Raw genomic sequence first — 12,361 nt, forward strand, 5'->3', positions numbered from 1 at the left:
TGCTTTTGAGTTGTTCTTTTGTATTTCAGCCTTGAAAATGTCAAAGTACTCCAACACTGAACTATAGGATGACAGGGATTTGAACATGGAATGTCTGTGCTGAAAGACAGATCATTACACCACTACACTACGCTACCTCTCGGGCATAGGATCATTAGACCACTACACTACCTCTCAGGCACTCATGGCACATGTCTGTTAGTGCTGTTGAAGCGTTCTTTTGTATTTTAGCCGTGACAATTTCAAAGTACTCCAACATTGAACTACAGAAGGACAGGGATTTAACCATGGAATCTCTGTGCTGAGAGTCTGATCATTAGATCACTACACTATGACTTGACAGTCATATTATTAGCAGATGCATGCTGTATTGTGTGTGTGTGTGTGTGTGTGTGTGTGTGTGTGTGTGTGTGTGTGTGTGTGTGTGTGTGTGTGTGTGTGTGTGTGTGTGTGTGTGTGTGTGTGTGTGTGTGTGTGTGTGCGCGCGCCGTGTGTGTGCGGCTTGTCAGCGTGTGTGTGTGATTGTTATCATAGACCTGCTTGTTTCTCGCCTAATCGCCCTGAAGGGCTTTAAATTTCAATAATGACTACCTCCCCATGCATTATCCCGCTTATTACACGGCTACTTAATAAATACATAAATACATTTACCCAAAAGTAACAACAAAACGAAGTATTTCCTTGCTTACGGCAATGAAAGTATTCCATAAGTATTGGGCTGGGCGGACAAGTTCGCCTCGGAAAACAAATGAGAAAATTTTAAAAAACTCGCCCCAAAACACACTCGCCCCCCATTCTATATACTGCCGATTTGCCTGTAATACCGCCGGATTTGCCCAGGGGCGACTGTGTTTTGGGGCGAGCGTTTTGGTATTTCCCCCGTTGTTGAGCCACATTGAATGTGCGCCGCTAAACGCAAATTATGTTTTTTATGTAAGTGTTGGCAACCTTCTTAGACAACACACGGGTCTTCCCAACAATAGCGAAGATTAAAGTCAGGGTGAACATGGCCAAATAATAACGTAATAGTCCAACTAGGTCTGAGGAAGCACGCTAGCGTTTTGGGGCGAGCGTTTTGGTATTTCCCCCGTTGTTGAGGCACATTGAATGTGCGCCGCTAAACACTAATTATGTTTTTTATATAAGTGTTGGCAACCTTCTTAGACAACACACAGGTCTTCCCAACAATAGCGAAGATTAAAGTCAGGGTGAACATGGCCAAATAATAACTTAATAGTCCAACTAGGTCTGAGGAAGCACGCTAGCATTTAGTCTGTGGTCCGCAATCAGGACTGAGAAGCCTTGATTTCCTCAGGGAGGGGAGGGGGCGGAAGGGGTGGTACTGCGGACGACGGGCCGTCTCCCCATTGGCTTAAACGGGGAAGTGTCCCCAATGCTCCCCATTGGCTTAAAGTAGTGAAGTACAGCCAGGACAGCCAATGACAAATAGGTGTCGCGGATGAAATAGATGTCGCAGATGACGATGTCTCTGTCTCTTTGTAGAGCAGATTGCATCTGCTAAAAATAAGAAGATTAGGCATAAAGTATAAGGTGCCGCACAAGATAGGGCCCTGAGTATTCTACACCAGTCATTCACTTAGTGCTTTTGAAGTGTTTGTTTATATGTTAACATTGAAAAATTCACAGCAATTTTGCATTGAACTACAGTAGGTCTGGGAAGTGTTCTTTTGGACTGCCCAGCTTACTATCTTGGCTTTGCTGGTCATTCCAGCCAGCCAGCTGGCCGACCAGCTTGACCCACAGAATCCGTCTCAGTGGGTGACCAGCTGACCAACTATACTGACAAACCAGCAAGACCAGCATGACCAGTTTGATCAGCCTGGTAAACCAGCAAAACCAGCCTAAGTCCAGTTAAGACCAGCTAAAACCATTAACCATCATAAGCTGTTTTTTGCATTTTTTTCCCAGCAGGGTAGTCTGATGTGTTACTCCATTTCAACCTGTCATGGATCAGTCTATAGTCTGGTGTTTTACTACGTTTCCTCCTGTCGTGATCAGTCTATCGCCTGGTGTTTTACTCCACCTGTCGTGGATCAGTCTATCGCTTGGTGTTTTCCTCTGTTTTCACTTGTCGTGAATCAGTCTATTGCCTAAGTACCGTACCCTATAGACACTATGACCAGTATAAGTACCCTATAGACACAATGTATGGAGGGCCAGATAGCTCCCATATTTAAAAATAAATAATAAAGGAATAAATGAATACAAATATGTTAATATGTAAATGTAGAAATAAAAGTGCAGGTTCTTTTGAAAATAAATACATATTTTTCCTGTAGTCTACAGGTAAACACATGATCTACAGGCTGTAGATCATATGTCACACTAGCCCTGAAACATGACTGTCAATCATGTGAACCATGGCTAATGTTTACATTCGACCGCATGGCTCATTTGCATAAGACATTACCATATTGATTTTATCCCACTGTTGAGGGTTAGGGTTATGTTTTATATATTACAGCAGGCTGCCTTGCCCCACTGGAATACAGTGACTGATATACTTAATAATATACTGGACCATACGTAAAATAAAGAATACCACCTTGTGAATGTTGTGATGTCAGTGACATTTTATTACAAATGAAAATAAAAATAAGAAACAGTGCAGTAACAATACGTTTTCGTATAGCAGCAATTTTGCATGTACAATATAAATATAAATATATTGTCTGGCGGAAACCTCATTATGGCCAAAACTGTTACTTTTCAGCATAAACATTATAAAATAGCAAAACCTTAATTTGGCAAGACACACCATCTCCGGTTTACTTCCCGTATCTGCATAGTCTCGCGAATCGCAGAGCTATCAGCGTGAAGTGGGCAGACGCCAACCTGCTTCCAGTCTCCTAAAAAGGCGTCCGCACACTTCACGCAGATACGCGAGACTATGCAGATACGGGAAGTAAACCGGAGATGGTGTGTCTTGCAGATTTTTGTTGCGCGAGTCTTGTTTTTTTTTTCAGGACTTTCAAAAAGCGTTAAGCATTGGTTCTCAAAGTGGGGTCCGGGGACCCTCAGGGGTCCTTGGGGGGGTTCCAGGGGGTCCCCAGCAAAATGTTATGATTAAATATGGCTCTTTTATTGCTACTTTTAACTTTTTAATGGATCCTATGTAAGTAAAGCCTGATAAAAGTGTCAAACTCCCAAAATCCACCAGAATACTGGAAATTACATGCATCTACTCTGTTAAAAAATTCCCCCCCCCCCTACTCTGTTAAAAAGCCCCCCCCCCCCCCCCCCCCCGGGAAAAAATCTCCTGTTATTGGACGGTCTGAGGTTGGCAGGTATGCACACACAGAGAGCACAAGAAAGAGACAATAAGAAAGTAGGAAAGACAAAAAGGAGTAGCTTATCCCCAAAGAGAGGGGGAGAGTGTGTGCGCACGCACGCACGCACGCACACACGCACGGACGCACACGCACACGCACACACACACACACACACACACACACACACACACACACACCACCAAATTGTGGTTTTGGCATCACTCTCCCTCCTCCTGTTTTGTTGGTAACCCACACACAGACCTCTAGTGCCAACCAAGTGTGGCAAAGGGTCAGTATTTCCCACAGTCCCTCTCTCTCACTTTCTCTTTCTGTCTCGTTCTCTCTCACACCAACATTTCTTTTTTTTTTCTTCACAGGCATGGTTCTTAACACCCCCCCTTCTTTCACCGTTTGTACCCCCCCCAAAAAAACCATGGAAATTTTCTGCCTCTCCCAAGAATAGTTTGTCTGACGCCCTGGCATTTTCCTCTGGTGCCCCCCTGACGCTTCGGGTTGGCCAAGTACACACTGATGACAAGACTATTTTCATCTTGATATTTATGAAATTCATTAATTATTTTTTCTTCTTTGCTGTGCAGATGCAGTAGAATATTCAGTTTGCTTAGGTGGGTGTGTGTAAGAGAGAGAGAGAAGAAGAAGGAGAGAGAGAGAGAGAGAGAGAGAGAGAGAGAGAGAGAGAGAGAGAGAGAGAGAGAGAGAGAGAGATCTAATGCTAATGCATAGTAGGCAGCAACTGAAATAAGCAGAAGATAAAACATATCATATGTAAATTACTGGTTGTACCAGGCAGTCCAGCATGCATTGTCTAAAAGCAATTGTTGCAATTTGTTGTATGCTGTATTCACCTGATACTAGGCTTTCCACTTCCTGTGTGTTTTCCACTTCCTGTCGATTTGATCCAATGAAATCCAATGAAACTGGTCAGATGACTAATGATATCCAATGAAATCCGACAGGAAGTGGAAAACACACAGCCTAGGAAACTAGTGAATACACTATACTGTATACTGTGTACCATAGTGCAGTGGTTTTCAAACATTTTCATGTCAAGGACCGCCAAATTGATATGTATTTGGCCACGGAACCCCATATGAAAATAGTTTGTGCCAGGGACCCCCATAAAAGATTTGAGTTGTTAACTTATTTCAAAATGATTCAAAATTCTTCACAATCTTTCAAGATGTTTTGAAAATAGATCCACAATCTAAAAACACATTGCATAGTGAGCTTGTAGATTGACTATTTTCGCATAACCGATGTATAAAATAGAGTTAAACTTTAAATTTTGATGCTACTGTAGTGTAATTAATTTAGCTGGGGACCCCATGGAACCCCTTCAAGGACCGAGAGCCAGTGCCATAATGTATGCCTTATGCAAACTTTGTCAGCATTGTCTGCATGACAGTTGATTGAAAAAAATTGATAAATAATTGATTGACATGGATTGTCACACTAAATTTTTATAAAGTCATTAAATTCTCATTGAAATAACTATTATCTGTTATCGTAAATAGATCAAAGATATATTTGCATGTCTCTTAGAGTTTACTATTTTAGGTTACTATATTGTGTACAATAGCTGTACTCTTTCTTGCCAAAAGCGTTAATGCATTTGGGTTTTAAAGCAAGCCTTCCTGTATTGACAGATTTGAAAGTAAATTGACCCCAACCTGGTAAACCATTAATATCCATGTACTCACAATGCATCTTGCTGTCTGACAGAACAGTAAAAGCCCTTGAAATATGTGATGACACAAGAGGTCGCCCAAACCCCCTCAGTATGTTTGTCCAGCTACCTGGTTTAGGAGCGGGGGAGTTGGTAAACAGGTAGAAATGCTACAAATAGAAACTAGCCACTTAAGAATATAGTCTTGAGGGAGAGCTGGTTTTTCTCGGGCCTACGTCAGCACTGACCTTTTTGCTGTTTGCTAAAGGGATTTGATTTCAGCTCTACCTCTCTCTCTTTCACTTTTTTCAACAGTCACACTTAAGCCATGTGAGGCGTATAAAATAGCAGTTTTGTTCAGAAAGGAGAAACTGTGGTGGCTCAATCATGGACCAGGTAATATTGCACCGATGCCAAGCTGTGGGAGAACAGAACAGAACAGAACAGAACAGAACAGAACAGAACAGAACAGAACAGAACAGAACAGAACAAGGACACATACTTCATAACAGATCGTTTTTCTTTTTGTCTTTAATCCAAGGCGATTGGAGTTTTTGCCTCTCTCAGTCGTGCACATGAAACAGTACAGAGAGGAAAGAGTAGGGGTGCAATGGCATGCTAAAAGACACGTCAGATTATTGTTAGTCTCCATATGTTCAGTAAATACTGATACATGATAATTGACCTTGCATGTCTTGTGCTCATGGGAGGGAAACCAAGAAAAGTTTAGTGTTGAGGCCCGCACAACAGTATCTGCAGTTTAGGTGGCATGTGGTTATGGGTGCTAGGGGGTCTTGGGGACCCAGGACGTGTAAATGCTTTGTGTCCTCCATGCCTTCGTGTAAATCTAAATGTCCCTGTTGAGGTTTATCGCCTGCCAGTGTATGAAGACGTGGCACAGTACATCACTTCCCTCTGGTGGATTGTCCATTCTATGACAGGAAAAAAACGGGCTATGTGGATTGCTCTCTGTCTTGATGGAAGACATGTCCAATATGGCTTATTTAAAAAATTACAATTGTATGCAGTAGATAAGTAAACTTTATATAAACACTTAGTTAAGGAGGACACATGGTTAGTGCGTGTGATTGTGGAGTATGTGAATGTGAGTTAGTATGTGTATGTGTGAGATTGTGGACGATCAGTTTTTCATTCACATGCCCACACATACAGTACAGTACAGGATTCATTAGCTGTTGATTCATGGGAGATTCTTTACTTCATGGCTTTACGAAAGACATTTAGGTCTACAAACTATCATGAAAATAAAAATGTCGAGGAGACGGTACTTAGAAAAAAAACAAGACATTTATTCGCTGAGCACCAGTCAATGAGTATAAACAAAAACTTTTTTTCCTCAGGTCTACCGAATTTTCTTTTTGTAAAAAAAAAGAAAAGAAGAAGAAATAACAGAATCAGACACAATAAAAAACTAGCAGTTCTTTGAGGTTAAAAATAAAAATATTTAAAACACTTATGTGCCTCGTAAACAGATTGAGGCCTATATCCTTTTCACAGGCAGAATATACTGTCACTACATCTCAATCATCGCTTGGTGAAGGAACATATTTAGTCAATTAGTGAGTGCCATACAAAAACCTACTTCTACAGAGTAAAAAAATACAGGTTTGGACAACACTTATATACATTTTCATGGAAATGTTGAAATGTGAACAGTCACTAGATTTCCTGATTATGTGCTGTTAAGAATTTAAAGAAGAAAAAAAACTAACTTTAACTTTAATACTAATGCTCAAAACACATATTTTGTTGTTGAGACCAAATTCTAATCCTGGATGCTATTTTAGGTAGCAGGATAATGCGGTTCACCATCTAGGCCTGATGGTGAAAACACTAGGCTGTATTTAGATTATCTGAATTTGGAATCTGTCAAATCACAATATTTTATATTTGGTTATTGAGTGCCAATCAGTCCTTCTGAAACTATTTCGCAATTTGATCTGGATGAATTGATTTGATTTACAATTTGGTCACATTCATGAATGCTCTTGAAGAGTTTAACTGAATGAAATATATGCCTTTGAGCTTTACAAACATGGCAAAGTAAAAAATAAAGTTTTCTCAAATCCCATTTTGAGCTGTCACATGCTGTCAGTTATTGTACCCCAAAGAAAACATACCTTCAAACTTTGGTACAATGTTTCAACATGGAACACCTGTACTGCCATTACTCATTTGGACCTTATTTCTGAATTTATGCTCCATCGTACAACAATGTCACTCGCTGGAAAAAAGCACATATACAAGCTCACAACCCAGCGCATTGTGAGCTTGTAGATGGGCTATTCGTCATACAATGATCAGGATTATACCTGTTTCACAGTGAAATCCTACTTCCTGGACTAGCCCATAGATGGGTTCATGTGGAAAGCCTTATGTCTACCAGTCAGACAAATGGGAGAAATTTTGATTGAATGATCTCAGGCTTTCAAATATAACAAATGAAGATTTGTTATATCAGCAAGACAGAAGGAAAAAACAACAACCATTCACTGGATTTAAAAGGGAGACTTCTCAGCTCGTCATAAAAGTGTGTAATGTGTATCGCCTTGACAGCTCATCGTGCCACAAAGACTATGCGTTTAACACATCCAGGTGTTTCAACACATAGCTACAGTAAAGTTCCCAACCAACCCATACAGTTTTAGTATGCAGTCAGTGTGTTTACATCCAATAGAATTGTGACGTGGCACATATACAGGAGACAAGAGTAGTGTGAGTAATGATGATGGTCAGTACTATCATAACCTTTCAGACATGTTATGTAAACCACTGGACACTAAAAGAATAATCAGAGCTTGGCCGCCCTAGATCACTCATAGAGCAATCACATCCTGCTGGATTAACATTATATTTTAATAAAAAATCTATTTCACGGGGTGTCCAGGGGGTGTAGGGGTAAAGTACTCACACGTCAATGTGGAGAATGGAATTGGGGAAATAAAAAAATACAAAATACAACAAAATTCAAAATTGTTTTAAATCAAGTTTTTGAGAATATAATATATTTTATACATCTATTTGTTATTTAGTTTCTACACCACTAAGACGGGAGGGGGGCTGAGCTTTCCTCAAATCCAATCATCTTGGGAACAAGTAAACAGCAGCACATAATCATACAGTATGTGATGCGGTGTGGTGTCACGTAACGTTGCTTGTCAGATGAACCCAGTCTATGTCTTTCAACTATCCAAACATAGATGTTGTATAAATGAAATCAGGTATGATTGGACAATGATGCCATAAGGTAATTTACAAATATTTACATCTTCCTTCAAGGCACAGACATGTTGGAACATTGGAATGAGGCCTGAATGGTGACATCAGTGATGGGAAGTAAATAGTATGACATGGAAGAACAACATGGACTAACTGGGTCCATTCAGTATGAAACCCTTAGTGGTGAGGTGAGGTACTGTATCCAAAGAAAAGAGGAACAATTTGATTCTGAAAACTATTAGACCTAGGTTTGGCTATTTTAGTGGCCCAAAACATCTGTATGTCTGTACATCAGCTTGACAATCTGGTTTGGTCTACAACTGTAAATACTACTGGTACAGTAGCGGAAGGACAAGGATGTAAAGTAACTCTCAGGAAAAAAAAACATCACCTGATACACAGTACAGTACTGGGTCCATGGTAACAATACTGTTATGGTAACAGAGTGGATATTAAAACAACGATTCCAAAGATGATACAAGTTTAGCCTTGGCTGTTTGTTTTGTTCTTAAAAAGAATGGATCAAACAATGATATCTTTGCCAAGGATTTGTGATGGTGACTTTTGAAGTTTGTTACAGTTAGTCTACTGAGATTGTCGAGAACTGATATCACAATATACATGTTTCCATTCCACAGCAGACTGTATAGAGTGACTTATTTTGTATTGTAAGATCTTGTGTGATGTTATACAATACTAGTAGGTGCTTAGTGAAAGGCATAAATTAATGTAATAGTGATTTGGATTCTTACCCTATAGACTGGGGTCATATTCAAAACAAATACATGAAAAACAAATATTTTGTTCTGAAGTATCGTAAGTGGAGGTTCACTGCGCACTTGAACATATATTTTCTTTGTGTGTATCTGTGTGTGCACACACGTGTGCATGTTGCTAAACTACTGTACTTGTGAACACTACAGTACTATCTTAGACTGTTTATTTGTGTTTATACTTGCACACCTACTGGAGTGTAGGTGCCTGCGTGTGTGCGTGTGTGTGTGTGTGTGTGTGTGTGTGTGTGTGTGTGTGTGTGTGTGTGTGTGTGTGTGTGTGTGTGTGTGTGTGTGTGTGTGTGTGTGTGTGTGTGTGTGTGTGTGTGTGTGTGTGTGTGTGTGTGTTTGTGTGTGTGTGTGTGTGTGTGTGTTTGTGATTCTGCATTTGTACAGCTTTGTTTGTGTACTCCTTGCCAAATGTGCTTTGTGCATGTGTGTGTGTGTGTGTGTGTGTGTGTGTGTGTGTGTGTCTGCATGTTTGTGCATGTACATGTGTGTGCATGTTTGTACAAATGTGTTATCTATATACCAACATTCATAGGATATACAGCTCTACACCTGTATACACCATGTGTGCGTGTGTCCCGGCCAGTGTTGGGTAACATTACTTTTAAAAGTAACTCATTACGTTACAGGATTACCGGAGTGCCCACAGTGTTTTGGAGTTGTGCTGGGCTTCACCAAGGCATACTGGCATAGGCTAATTTGCATTGAAGTTCTTACTTCTCTTTTCACCAACAAATCCAAAAATAATGTGAATACTTCCACGACCTTACTAAAGGATAACCTCTCTGTCTTCTATCAAGCTCTGCCATGTCGCAGGTGCGACAAATTAATGTAATACAAAACCAAACCAGTAGTACTGTCAGCCGTGTGACACTGTCACACCAAAAGTGGAGACCTATTGAGTAGAATTATTACGCACTCAACACACAGCAAGGCATCAGTCACAGATTTGAGTGTAACATCAGTGCAACTCTCCGTTGCCCCTTGTGGCAACAGAAGGAACAGGGAAATATAGGTCTTAAATGTATCAAAGTAACGCCATTGTTATGGAAAAAGTAACTAAGTAACCGATTAATCTAAAGCAAAACTAACGAGTTAGGATACTCCGTTACCCGAAAATGTAATCCGATTACAGTAACGGTGTTACTTGTAATGCGTTTACTCCCAACACTGGTCGCGGACCGGCACATGTGAAAGCTTGAGTGTAAATGTTTGCTGTTCACATTCAACAATGGAGCACCTGTATGTTGTACTAAACTTCCTGCATTGCACTTTATGCATGCATGCCTGCGTGTGTGTGTGTGTGTGTGTGTGTGTGTGTGTGTGTGTGTGTGTGTGTGTGTGTGTGTGTGTGTGTGTGTGTGTGTGTGTGTGTGTGTGTGTGTGTGTGTGTGTGTGTGTGTGTGTGTGTGTGTGTGTGTGTGTGTGCGCGTGTGCGCGTGTGTGTGTGTGCATTGCCTACAAATGTGCTCTCCCCTCTCCTCAATTCCTTCTGTGATGTGTGTTGTCCACATAGGTATTCTCTATGCATAGCACAATGTAGTGGTTGGAGCAGGAGCGGCTGTGCTGTCCGAGCAGCCGACCCGTCTGCAGCATTGAAGCCTGGCCTGTCACTGCCAGGTCTGCTGTCCTCCACGCCTCGCAGTAGTTAGTAGTCACACGGATTCCTGCTGTGCTGGAACCATGCCATATCAACTTCTCTGGCCTGGAGACACAGAGAGAGAGAGAGAGAGAGAGAGAGAGAGAGAGAGAGAGAGATAGCACATGTGAGGGATTGCAATAGGAACTCTGCCTGCATCTAATCCAGCTACAACTGTACATGTGTGGTGAGGAAAAATGTATATGGAGATTTAGACCTAAGGCCGATTCTAAAAAGGCCTTCCAAATCCTGACCAAAGTTTTCTGAAAAACTTCAAAAATGTATTCAACAATTACAAAAAAGGTATGCTGCTATATACTGTACATACAGTAGCTACAACTACCCCAAAAGGGGTTCCCAGATTGAAAGGTATAGTTACATATAGGGGTTCCCGGTCGAAATGGGTTAAATACTGTAGATTGTTTAAAGACTCTAGCTTGCAAACGCACGCACGCACTTACCAGGCTGAGTCAGTCATGATGTTACGTCCATCAAAGGAGTAGATGGGTGTGGCTGGGTTGAACACGCCTCCATTCCCAGAGAAGATGGACATCCAGCTGCTGAACAACACCTCACCCTGAGAGGAGAGGAGAATAACATCAGTGAGTATTAAGACAGTCATCGCATTTATCAGGAAGTGCATAGATGACCTGCCAAAGATGTCAGTTTGAATATATATATATTATATTCAAACAGAAACCGTTGATTTTTTACTGGCAGCGTTTGCACAGCATTTCACTTGTGTGACACTTCCCACAGCTCCAGGACCACGGCGGATTTAACAAAATCCCACTAAAAACCATCAGAAAGGCTAAACGGCAGAACAAGAATAGAGTGGGAGACCGGTTCAACAGCAATGATGTGAGGAGAATAGGGTGGTGTTACAATGACAGACTTCAATGGGAGTCGCTTGGTTTGAGGCAAACAGCCCCAAAAAGCCAGAGATAGCCCCCCTTGAGATGGCCAGACCTCTAGTATCTCCGTGGCTGACGTGCTCAGAGTGAGTGAACATCCGGAAGGCTCCAGGCCCTGGAGCTTGTGTGTTTCCTGATATTTTCAACCTCTCCCTCTCCCAGGCTTGGAGTCTGTGCAGGCTTATTATTGAAATGGATTGTTTCACATTTACATACGTATATGCTCACTTCTGATACTGTGTTTAATGATATTTGTCTTTTGTATGTTCACTTTGTTAACTTTAAATCATTTCAATGGTCATTGCACACTGGTCACCTATCAGGTTATCACTTGACCTGTGCATTGTATTTAAAGTGGCGTCTCCGTTATGCCAAACTAGTCTGAAGAAGAGCAGTGTGCTCGAAACGTCGCTCAGCCCACTCAGGTGGTACCAAAAGAAAAATTTCAAAGGGAGCTACAGTGTGCAAACTTTACATTTTCTCCTATATTTGTCATTTTAAGTTAATCACCTGCCTTTACATGATCTATGGATGTGCGCGACACCTTTTTTGATCCTGTCCCCAAGCACCCCAGGCACCTCAAGGTAACACGACTGGAGACCTGTCGCCCTCATCTCAATTGTTAGTAAATGCTTTGAGAGGTTGGTGAGGGACTTCAGTTGTTCCACCCATGGCAATTTGCATCTCGTCAACACAGATCTACTATTGATTAATTAGACTTAAGAGACTGGGGATGGGGATGTGATGATGGCTCTTCACTTTGTCTTTTCTCCCCTGGAGGAGAGAAACTGTTTGAATGTGAATGC

General features: G+C 41.3%; 1 protein-coding gene and 1 long non-coding RNA gene across 5 annotated transcripts in view; one reads left to right on the forward strand and one right to left on the reverse strand.

Annotated features, from left to right (window-relative positions):
• Positions 1 to 5,588: 5,588 nt before the first annotated feature.
• LOC308094169 lies at positions 5,589 to 8,441 on the forward strand. Its single transcript, XR_013933925.1, has 2 exons — positions 5,589 to 7,687; positions 7,738 to 8,441. It is a non-coding gene; the product is annotated as an uncharacterized lncRNA (long non-coding RNA).
• A 1,852-nt stretch (positions 8,442 to 10,293) lies between these two features.
• col15a1b (collagen, type XV, alpha 1b) overlaps positions 10,294 to 12,361 on the reverse strand; it is a 56,481-nt gene continuing 54,413 nt past the window's right edge. For all 4 annotated transcript variants that reach the window (XM_080440658.1, XM_080440657.1, XM_080440656.1 and 1 more), the window contains 2 exons: positions 11,103 to 11,218; positions 10,294 to 10,707 (listed from right to left, as the gene is read on the reverse strand). In XM_080440658.1, the coding sequence (XP_080296784.1) occupies positions 10,485 to 10,707; positions 11,103 to 11,218 (339 nt within the window). In that variant the 3' untranslated portion in view covers positions 10,294 to 10,484. The remainder of the gene's footprint in view (positions 10,708 to 11,102; positions 11,219 to 12,361) is intronic.

Source organism: Gymnoscopelus braueri, assembly GCF_963280865.1.
Source record: "Gymnoscopelus braueri genome assembly, chromosome: 10".
NCBI lineage: Eukaryota > Metazoa > Chordata > Actinopteri > Myctophiformes > Myctophidae > Gymnoscopelus > Gymnoscopelus braueri.